This window comes from Athene cunicularia, assembly GCF_003259725.1.
Source record: "Athene cunicularia isolate RWA chromosome 3 unlocalized genomic scaffold, athCun1 chr3_part1, whole genome shotgun sequence".
Lineage (NCBI taxonomy): Eukaryota > Metazoa > Chordata > Aves > Strigiformes > Strigidae > Athene > Athene cunicularia.
The window spans coordinates 66,524,235-66,542,559 of record NW_020799097.1 but is presented as its reverse complement, the minus strand read 5'-3'; the positions used below and the strand labels follow the sequence as shown (position 1 = coordinate 66,542,559).

At 41.2% G+C, this 18,325-nt stretch overlaps 1 protein-coding gene across 3 annotated transcripts in view; it reads right to left on the bottom strand.

Annotated features, from left to right (window-relative positions):
• Positions 1 to 878: 878 nt before the first annotated feature.
• EZR (ezrin) overlaps positions 879 to 18,325 on the bottom strand; it is a 36,260-nt gene continuing 18,813 nt past the window's right edge. Inside the window, exons 3-13 of one of the 3 annotated variants that reach the window (XM_026844715.1) lie at positions 15,287 to 15,382; positions 14,224 to 14,498; positions 13,312 to 13,395; positions 12,558 to 12,704; positions 9,341 to 9,437; positions 6,135 to 6,298; positions 5,095 to 5,225; positions 4,202 to 4,362; positions 3,811 to 3,903; positions 2,602 to 2,853; positions 879 to 2,263 (exon numbers count right to left, since the gene is read on the bottom strand). In XM_026844715.1, coding sequence (XP_026700516.1) covers positions 2,099 to 2,263; positions 2,602 to 2,853; positions 3,811 to 3,903; positions 4,202 to 4,362; positions 5,095 to 5,225; positions 6,135 to 6,298; positions 9,341 to 9,437; positions 12,558 to 12,704; positions 13,312 to 13,395; positions 14,224 to 14,498; positions 15,287 to 15,382 — 1,665 coding nt within the window. In that variant the 3' untranslated portion in view covers positions 879 to 2,098. The remainder of the gene's footprint in view (positions 2,264 to 2,601; positions 2,854 to 3,810; positions 3,904 to 4,201; positions 4,363 to 5,094; positions 5,226 to 6,134; positions 6,299 to 9,340; positions 9,438 to 12,557; positions 12,705 to 13,311; positions 13,396 to 14,223; positions 14,499 to 15,286; positions 15,383 to 18,325) is intronic. The other 2 variants (XM_026844716.1, XM_026844717.1) reach the window with 2 other exon arrangements.

The following is an 18,325-nucleotide window of genomic DNA, read 5'->3' as shown; positions in this document are numbered from 1 at the left end:
ATAGCAGAACAGTAATTACTTAATTTAATCACAAATAGGAATACTTCTTAGAGAAAATACCAGTTACCCTAAAGTTACATGCTTTCCCTCAGATCATGATGTTTTATACATGTTCAGAAAGAAAACTAGTTTAACTGCTTACTGCAGCTGGGTGATGCTAACACTTCTGTGCTTCAGAATTATATCTACAGTGCCACTTAGGGTCATATGACCCTAAAAAGCTTTGACCTGTGGCCACATGCCTCTTAAGCATGTGGTACATCACAGTGCTTAAAAACCATGTAAAATATGTAAATTCTCCCTCAGGAGGAGTGTGGGACAATAGCTAATAGAGTAAGTGTGGCTGTAGGAAGCTCTTTGTTCTTTTCAGCTGCTGATGTAAGATGGTATTAACAAGTCTGATCCAGATGGTAGACAGCACAGGATAAGAGTTTAGCAAAAGTTATCATTTATTTATGTGAACTGATGGAAATGAAGGCTTAAGGCCCCACTACTGTGTCAGTTCACTTGGCCTCACTTGCCTGTAGTGTTACAGGCAGCAGAAACTTCACAGATACAGCTGTCACTAGCTCTGCTGGTACACACCTCCAGCTGTTAAAGCAAGTATTTGCCTGCCTTCCTTTCCAAGACAGTGCAGCTTTTAAGGACTTCAGACACAGGGATTCATATGCTAAAATCAGGAGGTAAAAGAGCAGTAGTGCATCTTACACAAAATACACACCACACAAGAAACACGTGACTCCAACTCCTTTGTTACTTTGCAGATCTTTTATTTAGATGTTTGCTGCTGCAAATAAAAAACCACACAAGATTCAACTCAAGTATAAAGCAGCATAGATGTTGTAAATGGAAGAGAAGAACTGACAACATACTGTATCTCACTTTCTAACAGATTTTCAAGGAAAGGGGGAGATTAGTGGGGAAGGAATGGTCACAGAAATGCTCTCTACTAGAGAGAATACAACTGTGATATAAACAAGCAGTCCCTTCATCTTTGGAGTCTGAAACTTTAAATCAAACATTTAAAAAAATTAGAAAATTTGTTAGAAAAATAGGTGCAGTAAAATTGTATATATTGGATCATGTGTACATATAACAGTTTTCATTAAGTAAAAAAATGATCTTTACAAATAATGCTTTATAGCAAATAAGCAGCTGCACTGTATCAGAGTACAGTGTTGTTTAGGCATTTTTACAGATGCAAGTCTTAAATCTGAAAAGTAACAAAATATACAGAGCAAAACTATTTTTCCTTTAAACTAGTATTGCAATCCATGTATTGCATGGTTTTTATATATATATATAAATACTAGACTATAACTGATCAGTAATAAAGCTGGAATGCACACACAGTAGTGTATTAGATTCCAACACAGTATTTGCCCAGTTGTTCCATGAGGAGGGTATCAGCATCCCTGTGCCACACTTGTGAACCATCGCTGTAGAATTTCTCTAGATGAGAACAGCAACCAGCAAAAGCCTAATTTTTACACAAAGTAGTTCTGAGGTGTTGTCAGTTCCTTTTGGGGGGCCGGGGAAGAGGAACACAGACATCAGGACCAGGAAAAAATAGGGTGTACACACATATACATGTACATATACACATGTACAGGTGCTTGCAACAACAACCTGTTCTACAACCTGTCTTCTCAGCTGTTGGACTTCACACTGTAACTAATAATACAAAGACATATGGCACAAAATTCACCCACAGTTGCTTATTTTTAGACCAAGCTGAATCCAGCACCTGCACAGGACACACATCTTCAACTAGAAGCACGGCCTATTAAAATTTGTCTTGCTTGAAAGAGATGTGACATAAGGCCTTTTGGCACTAAGCAAAGGCATGGGCAAGTTACCAGGATCAGTGGTATGATGAGTTTTTAACTATATCAAATTTAATAGAAGTTATGGAATAAAAGGGAGATTCAAACACCTCTGGGTTTAGTGAATATTTGTTAAGTGTCATACAATGACCCCTCCTCAGGGAAAAAAACAAACAAACACAACAACAAAAAAAAAAACAACAAACAAAACAAATCCACAGCGTTAAGATCTGCCTTTTCCCACAGTCCTGCATTCTTGTTAACAAGCATCATTACATCGCCTCAAACTCATCGATTCTCTGCTTGGTGTTGCCTTGCCGGATCTGCCGCAGCGTCTTGTACTTGTCACGTCCCTGTCGCATGTTCTCCGAGTGGATAATATCATTGTGGGTCCTCTTATTTTCATCTCTAGCCTGGGCCAGCTCATCTGTCAGTGCCTGCAACAGAAAACATTAAATACAGATTATACACAAGAAGCTTTCAGCTCATGACAGTATTGTTCTTTGGCAAAAGTGGACAGTTGTTCGATGGCTGGACAGCTCAGCCATACAGACACAGCATAGGCTTCCCATAAACACTATGGATGATGTAAGTGAGCTCAAAGTCTGAGCAACAAGAGTGATCTTTATATACCTTGTCTTTAATTCAAACTGCCTATAGGAATTGTAAACAAATAGAAGCTCTAATGCTTTGTGTGCTTAACCTGGTGCTTAACTGATCTATTTTCCAGGAATGATGGTTTCAATTAGTCCACCTCCTCCAAGCAGCGCCTTACCCTCAGTTGCCTCTGTACACGTTCGTTCTTCTCTGCTTCAGTAATGCGCTTCTCCTCGTTGCGGTCATTCCTGATCCCCTCGCTGGAGAACTCCGCGCTGTAGGCAGAGTACTCTGATCCTTCGTCTTGCAAGTTATCATGGACATGGTAGTTCACTGGCTCATAGACAGGTGGTGGGGGTGGAGGCGGGGCTGTCATTACCAGGTGTAGCTCCTCCTTTGTCTTTACCAAATCCTCCTGGGCTTCCTTGGCCTTTGGGAAAAGTATGAAAAGTATTTTAACTGCACTGATTGCTTTAAACAAGCTTAATCAACACTTCATTGCTTATCTTCCCAGCTTTTCCAATCTACTATGAAAAGCAAGAAAGAGGAAATTAAAATTAAATCTCTGCAGCTAACACTACTGTTAGTCTTACACAGATTTTTTTTTTTGCTAGTGATGCTATTATCATCCACTGTGTAATGTGTAGGGGATCTGAACAAAGAATTTTCTTCCAATAAAACACAGCCTAGGAAAAATATTTCTGTGGGAAGCTACAGTTATCTTCATCCTGTTACCCATTTGAAGAGCTGTAGGCTGTAAATTTGGGTTCCACAGAGCAAGAACTTAATTCCCAAGTTGGCATTTGTAATGCTATTACACACTAGGCAGTCGGCTTCCTCACTGCTTCAGTGGCTCTGCCCTCCCACGTGGTCTGCAGCGCTAGCGGGAGGGCAGCGGGAGCACCAGGCACTCTGAGCCTTCCATGGTTTAATTCTTGGTTTTAGCACGTCAAATTATTAAACTCACCTGAGCCAGGTACCAGGAAGCCACTGACAATAACCCACACTCTGCCAGACTGGTACCTGCAGTGTGGCTGCATCTGTAGCATCTTCTCAATTGATGTCACGTTTTCAGACATTACATCAAGGATCAAATGCATCATTTATACATGTGCCCCTTCCCCCCCCAGCTCCAAGATAATGATCACAGTTTTAGGTTTTATACAGGCTTCCACTTTGAATTTTGACTGAATTTGTTCCAACAATTTTTTTGTTGAAAAAAAGGTGTCTTGCAGGCATACTGCACTTTCATCACAACTCTGCCCTTCTCTGCTAGTGCGCAGACATTTGTCTCCACATGTTTAGAGAAGTCACATGAGGCTGAGTGCCACACTTTGCTCTGCTCAATTGTAGAACTTCACAGAAACTTTGTAAAGCAGATACTCACTCTAATTTGCCACTCTTCAACCTCACTTTCTTTACGTCTCCTTGCCTCTTCAAGAAGTGCAATCTTGGCCGTATACTCTGCGAGCTCTGTAGCCTGTTGAATAATAAAACTGGAATAATGACTCTTAAAAAAACCAAACAAAACACCAAAATCAAAGAAACACCGTTGACTGAGAAAACACCCAAGTGTTACACTCCACTGTAATAAAGACTGAATAGGAAATGAAGAACAGAAAGCAGATTGCTCATGATAGAAACTAGTGCCACAATGATGCTATCACATGGTCTAGTACTTTGCTGCACTGTTTTTCCCTGGAGAACATGGCTTTGCCTTACTACAGGGATATAGTAACAAGCCTGTATATCTTATCCTTAAAATGACTGGGTCTTACCAACTGTTCCTGACTCTTTATCTGGTCCATAGTTTGTCTCTCCAGCTCTTCCTTGGCCTGAAGAGCTGCCAAACGATCAGCTTCCAAGCGCTCTGCTTCCTCCTGGGCTCGTCTCCTTTCCTCCTCCAGCTGAATGGCTCTTTGGATCTGATCTGAGAGCTCTGGAAAAATATGGATCAATATGGTTAGTCACAAGCTAACCACAGTCCAAGCTCCAGTCACAAGCCTGGTCAAAGGGAAGGGACTGCAGACAGTCTCTTAGGTAGCTGCAGAAATCACAAAAAGCACTTTACTCCAGCCTGCAACATCCCTTCACTGCACACCTCAAAGTAATTATTTGCATAATGCATCAAGTAACTTAATTCAGAAGTAGTCAGCAGCACATTATAATTACATCTTCTGCAAGATATTTGCACTGAAGTCTGTAAGACTGACGTGATTTTGCTACCCTTAATTGACAGTTTACTACAAGGACCAGATGTTGGTGTCTCCAATCCACCCATCTGTGCATTGAAACAGAAGCTTCTGTTTCATTGGAAAGACTTTTTCCCCAAAGTACTTTTTCTGTTAGGAATTAAGAAAAAAGTACTTGAGAGCTGGACACTTGTTCACTGCTGGAAGAGGCTGTACTACTGAAACGCTCTTGGCAACAGGGGAAAACAGAGTTTGTACCTTTCAGTTCCCAAATACAACCAGCAGATTTTAGGTGACTTTCACACTTTGGATTATTTCAGCAGTATGTGCATGGGTGTGTATTTACGAGTACAGGTAGATATAAGTAAGCCTTGTCGAGAGATCCCAGTGTCACCAGATTTAGGCCAGGTGTAGGCAGTGCATATAACCCTTCTATGGAGCACAATACATGGTCTGGTCAGCCAGTACAAGTACTTTACCTTTCTCTGCTTTCTGAGTCTTCACTTCATACTCTTGTAGCCTCATGAGCAGCTCCTCCTTCTCCCTCAACATTTGTTCTTTCTCCCTTTCAATTGTCTCCCTCTTCTTCTTTTCATTTTCTAGTTGTTGCCTGTTAGAAACAGATTTCATGCTTGAAGCTCACTTTCAGACATAAGCTACAGCAAGGCAAGGAAGGTGGCTGGCACCTCAGTGGGAAGTGACACAACAAAAGCTAGAAGACAGACATACATGTAGGCCTGTTTCTTCATAATTTCAGAATTTTTGTTCCATTTTGGATACAAATGTTTTTTTATGAAATGGGGTATTTTGGTTGCCTGCCAGAGAAATTTAAACACCAAATAGCTGCTAGATGCAGACAGAGAAAACCAGGGCTCTGTACTGCACAGCAGGGAGATTTAACTTTGTTATTTCTGTCATGAGGAAAGTCAAGGAGGTGTAAAAACAAGCACTGAGAGAATGAAGATGAACAAGCCACAAATACATGAGAAAAGCAACATGAGTTCTGAATCACAAGCAACCTGCAGCCAGTGGTAAAAGTCCAATGGAATTAGTAATCCTTTTTCCTTGCCTGTAAGAGGTCTCCCATCCTCTCTTCAGAGATGCTCCCTGTGAGGGTTTCTCCCTTACTCCCAACCATCCCACAGTCCAACACATAAACCAGGTCTTAACATGAAGAGTCAGGAGAACGCCTCTCTAGGCATGTGCCACCACACAAGCGCCCACTGTGCCTTTACTTGCACGCTTTCTTGCAACTCTCAAGGCTGCAAACAGGACAGGGTCCAAGCAAGAAGAGTGATGCTTATGGTCCCGCTGCAGGATATCCCGAGTTTTCTCCCGCAAGCCAGAGCTCCAGGGCCACACGTACACCTCAGGAACGGGGGATGGCTCATGGCCCCACCCTAGCAAAGCCCGTGTTGCTGAGCGCTGCCCTGCCGGTACAGCTGCCTGTAGAACCCTGGTGCTTTGGTGTCACTTCTCTCTGCCACCCCCCGTCTCCACTGCCTGTATTCAAGCTCACCTTTCCAGTTGTTTCTGGTGCTTCTCCTCCCGGGCCTGGGCTTTCATCTGTTGCACCTCAATGGTGTCAGGCTTCCTGCGCCGCATGTACAGTTCGTGGTTGCCCATGCAGAGCTGCAGGATCCTCTTGTTAATTCTCAGACGAGGGGCGTAAAACACAAAGTCCTAGAAGAGAGATGCCATACAGTCAATTTTCCAAGCATGTTTTCTCTTCTCCCAGCTAACTGCAGGCAGATCATGCCACTAATTTCACTGTAATCGAGACATACAGGCAGGCCATTTAAATATAACAATATACCAATATCATCTGAAGCCAAAACAATTGTTATTTATATTCATCTCCAAGTCTACATAGAATTGACAATTTTCTCTAAAAGACACTTTTTCTAGAAGAGTAACAATCTCCATTTAGAGGAGACTTTGTGGAGTTTGGAAATGTTGCAGAAGATTCTGGGTTGCCAGGGTAACCATCTGGGCAACTCACAGACCTCTAGTATTGAGTAATTAGTTTTTAAGTTTGCCTGGTTTAGTGACTGAAAGATAAATCATGAAACCAAAAATGTATTGCAGACTATTAAAGTAACTTTGTAGAATTTCCTGGTCTATTTGAATCAATATTCAATCCACCATCTGTGTTTTTTCAGAGAATGAGAAGAAATACTTCCCAATATCATTCTTTCCTCCCCATGGCATTTCCTAGTTAAGCTGACCTAGGCTGTTACAAGAGTGTCAAGTGAAAACCATTTTTCTGAACCACCAAACACAGGGGTTATTTTGAATACTGGGTTGCGAGCAGTAACAAAACACAAGATACTCTAAAATTTCCAGTTTGACAAAAAGAACAGCCCTAAATTTCTTATTATCTGTGTTACAACCAGGCTTTTACAGGAACTATACACCAGACCCGATCTTCTAGAAGTAAATCTGCTAAGAAAGGGATACAGAGGGCCAAGTTCACTACCTGCCTGACGATTTTCTTTCCAAGTCCACAAACATACATGTTTGCAATACAGCCTGAACTTACAGTGAACAAACTCCGCATCTTTGTGCCTTTTTTTTATGTAGTGTGTGAACAATGATATGTGCAGTGGGCAGGCTGCCAAAATCCAACCATATAGCAGTACCTGTTCCTTAGAATCACTCTCCTAGGGACTGCCTCGCTGTTAGCCAGGGGTGGAACTGAGAAGGGGTACACAGGCTCTACACTTTTGCTTGGCAGCAGTGATCGTGTTTTTAATTGTCTGAGCAGAAGCTGTGGCTATCTCTGGGATAACTAGAAGTCACACTAGAGGCAATGAAAAGCTCTCCAAGTACTATCGAGATGAACATGCATAACCTGACAGACTCGTTTTCTTCAGTGTTTTTCCCACTTCCCATACTGCCTGCAAGAGAGGCAGTCAGTGCAGTACATTGTGCTCTCCCACTAAATCCTTCCTGAGCCGTTCTGAGCGGTACAGGTCAGATACTTCTAACTGTACCTGTAAAGCTATCCATCCAACCTCCTACTTCTGACAAGTAATTTTAAAAAAGAGTTTGTGGACATTCTGAGGAACAGGTCCTATCCTGAGGCAAGGTTCACTTACACAGAAGTAACTACTGAAGGCACAGACAGCAGTTGCATTTGTCATTTAAGGCCATAACCAAGGGACAAAACATTCACATAAGAACATAAAAGAATCCCCTCCTTTTCTTATCCGCAGCCTCGCCCTGGTCTTGCACTGGGAGCATCGCAGCTTGTTATTGTAATGATAATGTGCTGAAGATGTTCGAGTACATGGGCAGGCATTACATTAGTGTCCATTTAAACACTGACATGTAGAATCCTCCAAATTAAAGGGGAGCTTCCAACCCACATCTTGGGTGGACAGAGTATTTTGCTGTAGTTATAATACTTGCCTTTTTAAAAGGAGATATAAGCATATGAAAAGACCCAGGCAACTTCCTGAATTCTCAGAATTACTGTCCAGATAAATTCTTTCAGGCATAGCTTTAAACATAACACCCTCCAGAGGGAAAAGGACAATTGACACAGGAAAGAACATAGTTAAGGTTTTCAATGGTAACACCTTTCTGTATCAGCCTCTTGCAAGTCTCCTGTTTCAAACTCATATTCACTGTTGGGGAGTGGATGGAACCTGTGATCCACAAACAGGACATTAATGTTTCATAACGTGTACAACAACATGTTCTCTTTTATTGGGAAAAGCATGCCTGACAGAGCAGCTTTCTATTTCTGTGGAGTTTTGTTGGCTTTCCTCTTTTGTTCCTCTTCCCTCCAAACCCAGGTTATCATCTGGAGGAAAGCCCTATAGCACACTGTGCATTAGTATCCTTTAAATTACTGGGAGGATCTTTTGCGGTTGAAGGGATTTATAATCCATCACCCTTTGCCAAAGCCAAACTGCTTATTATTTCTCAGGGCTGTACTTACCCACCAAGTCCAAGTACTGGGGTGGGGGAAGAGAAGAGGAGGCCTTTCTCAACTATTCCAATAGTTTCACAAGACTGACAGAACGAGATCCACCTATACCAGTTATTCTACTTCATGTTTTCATACAGGTCAAAGTTGCTAATTCTTTACTAAAAATAACTCTGAAAACATGTTTCTAAGTATTGAAAAGCAACATTCACAGTAGCTACATTTCAGTTCTCCACAGAAATCATATCCCTGCCATTTACCCTGGTATTCAAGGTCAGTGAACACCATGGTCCTTAACTGGTTTTTACATTTTTAGTAGTGTGGCAGTGAGCATTAAGATGGGAAGCCGTATGTATCCATGTGGTTTTGCAGTACCATTTTAATGATTTTTGTGAGGGCTTTTTTAAACAACAGCAACAAAAAAGTTACCCACCAGCTTCCATGCACTGAAAGAAATGGGGAGAGGACTAGTGTCCGTATAAGCTGCCTACATAGAAGACTCAAGAACTAGCGAAGAATCTCAGCTTTAAGAATAAGGCTACCTAGTTTTCTACAAAAAAGGACTCTGCAGTTGTTAAACCCCTTGTCTTTCTCCATGTTAGATGCCACCATAAGCCCTTTATTTACGCTGCATGGAAAAGCAGACAGGTATAAATACGCCCTAAAAGCACATTTTGCGTCTAGATTATCCGCAGCCTTCTCCTGTCCAAAGATCATTTTAATTTTGAGATGAAACAGTATTAATTGTTCACCTGCAGTATCCAAGAATCCATTCTAGATATACTTACTGGTGCCTTCTTGTCAATAGGTTTTATAACAAACTTCTTGTCATTGAAAGAGATGTTTCTGATTTCGCTCCAGGGGAACCCAATCTTTGGAGTCAGTCTGGTAAGAAGAAATATTCTTAAGAGATGCTGCAATGAACATTTTTTCCCCCCACATTGCTTTAACACACAGATCAGGGGAATGCAACACTTTACACAGCTCTCCCATCAGAGAGAAGACAGTAATTGAACCAAAAATCCACAGGGAATAGGAAAAGAAGCCCAGTCACCTCCTTTACAGAGTCTCTTCTCATTTTGGTCAGCCACTCTACTGACCTTTGGCTGTACAATAGGGATGGTCTCTACTGAAGCCACACACTCAGCTTTACCAAACACCTGCTTTAAGTTCATTTCTTTGAAATCAGGGCCTAAGATCTGCAGCATGTAGAATTTAGGTATACATGCTGTGCTTCCCAGAGGCTTCTTGTACATCATGGGAGGCGTAAGCCCAAATAACTCAGGCACTCCCCCACACCTTCTAGCGCCCACTAGACAGAGAAGTCTATGCTGTTGCATTACAGCTAGCCCAGCTACCTCCATGCTGCCTTCCCTTCTGAAGTGCTGGGCAGGTACAAACACAATTGGCAGAAGCAGATGTCTTTTGTTTCCTCCCCTAGATTACAGGCAAGGCTAGTAACAAAGAGCCCTATTCCTTCCTTCCATGCAAACTGCTCTTTCAGCCCATCCCACTAGTCACAAGCAGAACTTTACAGATTGCTGGTGCAATGAGCTGCAACACGTGGCTCTCTCCTATTGGAAAGCACCCCTACAAAGCAAAGGGCAAGATCCAAACTCCCAGCTCTTCCTTGCTGCTTAGGAGTTCAGGTCTGTTGGTTTATTTTAAATTACTCCTTTAAGCTTCACTAATCATTTGAGATTTTCCTCTGCTTTAATTTCTCCAGAGTCTTGCATATAAAAAGCATCAAGTTATTTATGAGATCAAATGTTTCCAAGCCATTCCAGTACTTCACCCTTACATACCTGCCCAGCTCTGCAGCGAGTTCTAATAGTACAAGACTCACGTATTTGATTAATTCCTTTATTTCCGCCCCTCTCCAAGTATTTCAATTTTTATGTTTAACATCACATTATTATTCTTTTATTCTTCTCTTATCAAGGGAGGATATATTCTTTAGAGACAGCAGTTAACAATTAAGAATTGTGTCTTACATAAATGATAATTCCAACATTCTTATTATCCAACCCCTCCAATATAGGTGTCTGACATGCTAAAGTGCTGAAGACACAAGTATTTAATGTTTAGCACTTAGAGAAATGTCTATCATAACAGTGAACCACTCAAACTCTGCAAGAATCCTTTCTGTGGAGCTCATTTATTTGGGAAGAAACCCTGGCAATTTTGGAGGAATTTTACTTGTCAGAGATGGAAAGCTACTATATAGCATGATTTCACTGGGCCCAAGAATAAAAAAAAAAAAAAAAAAGCTTGTTTCATTTAAAAATCAGAGATCAAGAATAAAATACATCCTCTTCAGAATTTACCATTCCCTAACCTTTAACTCAACTGCAAGATTATGCAACAGTGCGTGTGTAATATTAAGTAAGAATTGCAAAGAAAATTATTTGATTAGACTAAGGTTAACTAATGTTATAGTTAGTCATATTAGCCTCTGTCATATTAGCTTAAGTGTTTTAACCCTAGATAACACAGTATGATGGACACCTTAAATTCACTTAATTAGTAAGTTCTATTGCAAATTCTCCTCTTTAATACAGGAGAGGAAAAAAAAACAAAGAGCTTGAAAATACCTAGAAGTGGGATGTTGACATACACACTGCAGTATAGAGGCTTGCACACCTATAGCATGGTCTCTTTTTCCTCAGGTCTCATCTTACTTCAACAATAAAATCCTTGCTTTTTCACCTTTGTCCCAGTCCCCAAATTTTGCACGCAGAGGTACACATCACTATTTTTCTAGTACCTGTATCTGCTTAAATGACTTAATTACATAGTAGCAAGAGTTACAGCAGAAACAAGCAGTTTATTCCAGCACTGTATTTGTTTTGCAAACGTTCCTGATAGCTCTTTACAGTCAATGGCTATATTCTGTCTGCTTCTGCAGCTCGAAAAACCTGTTTGTGTGACCATGGTTACATAGCAAGACTAGTCATTCAAGACTGAAGTATTACATAAGCGAAACTACTTTTCTTTCAAGTGACACTCCTTGTTTTCTGGGTGACAGCACATATTAGCATTGCAGAAAAGACTGCATTTCTCTTTGCCATCTTAACAGAAGCTCCAGTGAGTTTCAATTAATATTTGGGTTGCATTCAAAGCTCTTTGGAGACAAATATGTAGAACAGGTGAAATCCCTTCTGTACAACAATGATAGTCTGTTATAGATTAGTGAAATGAAACCAAGACTTGGAACATAGCAGGGTAAAAACATATCAGTCTCGATAGCAGCACTTCATCTAAAACCTGTCTATTTTAACTCCCCTCCAGTCCTTCAGTTGTTGAGTATTAGAAGAGACTAGCAGTCAACACAGCTGTTCTTACCTTCGTTTTATGCTTATATATAGAGGTAGTCTACCATTTCCCACCTACTACCCAATTAAGAATGGCTCTACCTTTACCAGAAGGGCTGATTAAAACTATGCATACCTCAGCAAGACCTCATTTCATTCCTCATTCACCCAATAACTAGATAGGTTAGCTCCTCCCTGGGTTCTGGGTGTTAACCAGCTCTGGTTTCATGTCCACCCCATAATCTGTATTTTACAAAACCTGGCAGTTGTACACACGTCTATCATTAACTTCAGTATAGGAATGGCCTTAGATGTCCCAACACTCTGCAAATATGTTAGCCTGTCTAGGTTCTCACAGTATATCCACTGCTGAAATATCTGGCAATCTGACTCTAGGAAAAGCTTGATAAACTCCTTAGTTCAGGGTTCAGCTCTACAACTGTGCACGATTTACCAGACGACACTGACATCTCTTTTTCTGCAGTAGGTAGCATTAGCAGGTCAGGCTACAAAGGCCAGGAAAGTCACAAAATGATGTGAAAGCTCATTTCCTAGCACAGCTTCACCTACTGATCCGAAATTGGAACACGAGCAAGTTCTAAACTTTGCCCTGATCCTGTAAGTGAGAAACGTCCCTTGGCTCCCACACCAGCCCGGCTCTGGGAGATAGAGATGAAAACAAAAGCCTTACTTATCATCCTTTTCATAGATGTTGAGCCCCAAGGCATCAACCCCCAGCCAAAGGTCAGTTCCTTTCTTATTCTTGATTTCAAAGTAGTTGATTCCATACATTTCCAGGTCTTGAGCAATCTTCAGGTATTCCAGCATGGCATTCTCCCTGGTTGAGAAAAGAAGGAGAGCAGATGTTAGCTTCTCATTTATGTGACTATCTCATAAAGCACAAAGCCCTCAGAAGAAAGTAGTAACTTTTCCTAAACCCACACACCAAGCACAGGAGTTAAAACTGAACATTCACCATTTAGGATTCACTTTAGAAGTTATCATATTACACCTATGAACACACACAGTACTCTCATTTATGAAGCCCTAGTATTTCCAGACAGAAAATTAGCAACATTCATCTCTCTCAGCATTCATCCTTGTCTCAAGGTATAGTCAACAGGAAAGGTATAGTATCTGAACTTTCCTTGTCTGACAGTGCAAATGCCTCAATGAACATAAAAGTTAGACTCAAAGTCAGCACTGCTACACTGTAGCTAGATCCAGGATCTTCAGGAAGCCACACAAAACGCTGTTCTCAGCACCAGTGCAAATATCCTACTGAGTTTTACCGTATGATTTGATGCTGGACTAGAAAACATACACCAAGACTTCTTCCATACAGGTGACGAAGTTTATTTCAAAAGCATGTTGTAGAACTGCAACCTTAAGGTGAAGAACCAGCAACAGAGTGACCAGCCTAAGGACCAATACAAAACACCTACTTGAGCATGCCACTGTGCTCTGCATGCCACACCTGGATCCGTTCTTCCCACTGCTCTCTGGAGAGTTTATGCTGGTCCATCACCCTACACAAAGAAAGAGATATTAGCAAGATTAAACTTTATGTCCTGCGTTATCCATTGATACTGATCTTTGCTACAGTCTTACTGAAAAATTAGTCCCACCCATGAAACCTTAGTGAAACCAAGAGGAACATCCTACTCCGCCCAAAGATGCACTTTGTGAAGCAGAACAACTCAGAATTAACAAAACCCCCTGGCAGTGTTTCTGGTCACTGACCAGAGACATAATAGGCACCAGAGGAACACTGCAGAAGAATCACATACATGCTGCAGACATCAGAGGGTTAAAGCAAAGAAAAAGTTGGTGTCATTCCTGGAATCAGACACTGCTTCAGACCATCATCATGAAGTGTAAACAGAAGCCATTTGTCTGATGACATACATTTATGTATGGGGATGGACTATGTAGCCTCAAGACATGCTTTCCAGGTACAAGATTTTTAGGACTGTACATAGCATTAAGGGCACACAACCCAACCTTCTCCAGGGACAACACATTCTTGACTGAATGCTGCTCTTTTCATCTTAAAGAGGAGACATTCATAATGCCAGTTATCAGCATGGCAGCACCACATAGAAAAGAAAAGGTTAATTCAATGTTTTGTCTGCCTAACCAACTCAAGGAGAAAGCACAAAAACATACTCTAATATGACAAATAGAAATAAAAAAAAAAAAGGAAGAACCCCAAATGCTTAAGTTAAAAACCCCTTACACTTTCAAAGAAACTCTTTGAATTTAACTAGAATACAAATTCTTCAATTAAAACCAGACAAACAACCAAACAAAAAAACACCCAAAAAATGGTGCACTGCATCAACCAACTGCTTCACCTTTGGGGGATCAGACGCTCTGAATTGAGGTATCCAGGCTTGTGCACGTCCTTGTTGTAATCTCCAAATTTGGCCTGCACAGCATAGGAGCCAAGAAGTACTGCTGTTTCAGGAGGACAGTAGATCTCATCACTGATGATTCCTTCCTTCACTTGCAGGAAGAAGAGCTTCTGCGTGATGTCCTGGATCAGCTCTTCAGACACATCCTCTGGGAAGAACTTGGCACGAAATTTGAACTGGAGGGGATTCTCCTTTCTGATTTCTTGAGCAGAAACCTGAGGACAGAGGTGATGGCACAACTGAGCAGGGCTGCAAACAATAAATTGCTTTTATACAGAAAAAAAATTGGGGCATTTGCCTTAAGAGGAGAGTGACTGGCAATTTGTCACTGGAATTCCTTAATTCTGGCTGCTTACATGTATGAGAATACAGAGAAAACATACTATGTCTCCTAACTAAGACTTTAAAATTCTGTTTGCACAGCAAATTTTGGTCACTGAAGAATGATTTACCATGCTCTATCTGATGGCAAATCTTTCCAGTATTGTATATGTTTGAACAGAGAACAGCCCCCTGACATTAAACAGGTATGTCACTGACCACTCCATCAAGAAAAACAGTGCATACCCTCATAAGAACTGCAAGTCCACAAACAAGAGCATCAGCCCTCTGTTACAACTGCTCACCCTTGAAGTGACCTATCTTTCTGATTAGTGCAAGCAGACACTAAAACCATCGCTACCCAAGATGTTCCTCCATTCACAGCAAGAATAGCTGCTTCTATGCAACAAAGTACAATATCAAGCTGCTGCCGTACATCTGACAAACACTATAAAGCTTTCTACAACTCACACAGAGAAAAAAGGCAGACTTCCACTATGCCACACCTCACCCAAACAGTTCCCGCAGAGGTCACAAAGTTGTATCTAAAAACACTCCTGGAGTTATGAAAATTAAGCAACAATCAACAATAGGTACAAGGTTTATAAAGTTGCAGCCAATAACACATCAGGAGTCATGTAAGCTTTAACCTTTGTTCAGCAATTAGCCTGAAGTCTGTTACCTTTTTATCAAGCTTCAACCAAGTCTGGAATCCTTTGTTGTCCACATACTGAAGACCAAAGTACCACACTTCTCGCAATCCTATGGTTTTAACCACCTGTAACAGAAAGGTAAAAAAAAAAAAAAAAAAGTTACTGTAGGTAACAGTTCACTTGAGGTCCAGGTATCCCCTCAAGTCCTGCATCACCTGTGGGTGCAGGCAATAACCTAAACCTACTCATCTAGCATCTCTTAATTTCTTCTTGTAGACAAAGATATGCAACTGCCATAGCAGATGACAGCAATGGCATAGGCTAAGCTACTTGTCCCACCTGGTTCCTAGGAGAAGACAATTCTGGGGGATCTGTAAGAGACAAACTGGGCAAGTGAAAGGCCACCAACTGCTAGACTAGTAGACTGGCAGCAGGTGGGGCTTCTGCTCACTTGTGTCTACTGGCCCTTCTTAAAACTGTACTTGGTGAAGCAGACAAGTTACTTCTCTCACCAAAGCTTATGGTGAGATGGTCTATAATGGTGTTAGTACTAACTACAACCAGTTAGCAGTACTAACAGCCCAAATGATCTTGTCTGCCAGTCACCAAAGATTATTTGGCTGGAGGCTGTAACCAAGGGATGCTCCACACAGCTGCTGCAGTAAGCTCCCTGTGCAGTTTTTTTAGAATTAAAACACACTGCAAGTATTCTCAGTCAAGTGGTTTTTTAAAAACTCACACAAAGGCTGGTTTTGAAGGACAAAAATATATTGATGGCTCAAGACTAGGACAAATTTAATTTCATATATTGTAAAAATTAACCAGATGAAAGATCCAGAAACACCATCCATTGACTGGATGGCACACTTACTAGTGAAAAGTCCTGTTTGGACATGTTCCTTTTCCTCAGTGGAGGAGATGGCCTAACAAGTTCCTGACCTCCTACTCTTGATCACTTGTTCTTATAGCCCAGTAGTTTGCTGCCAGCTCATCTACCTGTAAAGCAGTGCTCTACAGAGCCAAGATCTGGAAAGATCCACTACATACATACCCGGATCACATCCTTGATGTTATTTGCAGCATAAAAGTAATGTAGGCATCACCACAGGGAACTGAACTGAGTGGCAGGCAAGAGCTTTTTAAAATTACTTTGCAAGTTTGGAACGTGTGACAGACTCAAGAGGGTGCAATTACATGTGCTTCAACAGGTCTAAGGTCTCAACCAAGGATCTGTTGCACTCTCCCCATTTATAGTATTTCTGGAGACACTCTGTCTGGAGAGTAAACTTGAGAAAGACAATGATTTTCAGATACTTAATTAGTTTTTGCTATAGTTTCCCTTAAATTTACTTACTGGTGAGCTACAAGCCAGCAGTCTGTACTTGGAAGCCAGAGCTTCCTGGGGTTGGTAAGTAAGACGGGGAAAAATGCACCGTTCTGATTAGCACTCAAGAATTACTGTTTGTGTGACATTCAGCAATGTCTATAAGGTTTAGTGGTATAAGCAGACCAAGAAAATTTCATAGTAGTATGAAAAAAGTCATATAATTTTTAAGGATAAAGAGGGGTCAGTGCCTACTAGTTGAGGAATGAGATAGCTTCATAGCTAGACACTGGGGGCTGTATTCAGTAGGCTATGGTTTACATATTCTACTTCAGCAGGGCCATAAGTAACTAGAGTTTGTTAAAAAAACCCAGGCAACCCAACAAACAAAAAAAACCCCAAATCTCACAATTTTTTTAAAAAGAACTGGGCTCTGAAAATCTTTACTTGACTAAAATTCCTTTTCCCTCCTCCCCCAAAGTGGCTTATTTCACCACAGAAAAGTTTTCTGACAGCTAGACATATTTTAGAAGGTTCAGAACTGGGCTTTACTCAATCTAGCAGAAAAGCAGGGGTATGTTGAGCATGGTACTTCCTGTTGCACAAAAGCTGTTGCAACTTTGTTAAAATAAAGAGTTGCATAAATCAAACAGTTATCAAGTCATTATCTCTGAAAGTCTGTTACCACAGAACAAGTACACTTTTTCTATAAATCAAGTTAGAAAGATTGCAGAATTATGACCCCTCAAGTTCCTCCCAAAGCCTAAAAGCAAGGAGGAGAAAGTATTAAGCTAAACTTCACAATTTGACCATTTGAGTTCCAATACAAAGATGTTGAATGTTTTAGCCTGTTATTCTGGGAAAGGGTTTGTAAACTTCCTCCATAGCAAACTAAGGAGGAACAAAGAGCCAAGGTCTTATATTCAAGATGGCAATAGCCTCCTCCCCACCTCCTCAAATGCATGAAGCAGCAAATGTTAAGCCTGCCCATCCCACCCAAAACTACATTTACTCCCAGAAATTGACAGTAGCACACTCTCCTCCATTTGAATGTCTTTCCTGCATGGCCAGGATGGCACATGACTGCCTGGGAGAGAGCCCACTGTGTTGGTTCTCAGGATACCTCAGACTATTGATTGCAGTGTAAACTCTACACAGGTCTGTCTTGAGCAGGGCTGAATTCAACATTCACAGATTTCTACTATTTTCCCCTTTCCATAAAAGAGAGATATAATACACATTACACGCAGCATGCACTTATGCTAGCAAAGCGTAAAGCACAAGGACACTGCCAGAGTAGTTTTGCTAGCTGACAGCCAGGCCAAGAAATCATCTTGTGGTTTTTAAAGACAGTCTGCTTAAACAGCCTTTTCTCCCCCACAGTGGTTCTGCAGTTCAAACTGGGCCACTCCCCACACCTACGAAAACCTGTTGCCTCCATAGACTTTGAGTGTAAACTCCATCTGAGATAAGGGCTCAGTAAAAGGCTTGCAGAGCAGAAGTGAAGAGAGGATGTCAGAACAGCTACAGCTAAACATATGGTCTTCACCTTGCTTGGTTTTGTGCTGCACACACCTTAGCCTTCTCTTGACATTCAGAAGCATACCCCAACAAGGTATGGACTATGGATAAAACCTGAGCCGTAGGACATAAGTAGCAAATCTTCATGAGGTGATACTCTATCCCAGTAGTGCAGTAAGTGCTGCAACAAGCAGTCTTAGAAATTCAGAACTATCTAGACAGC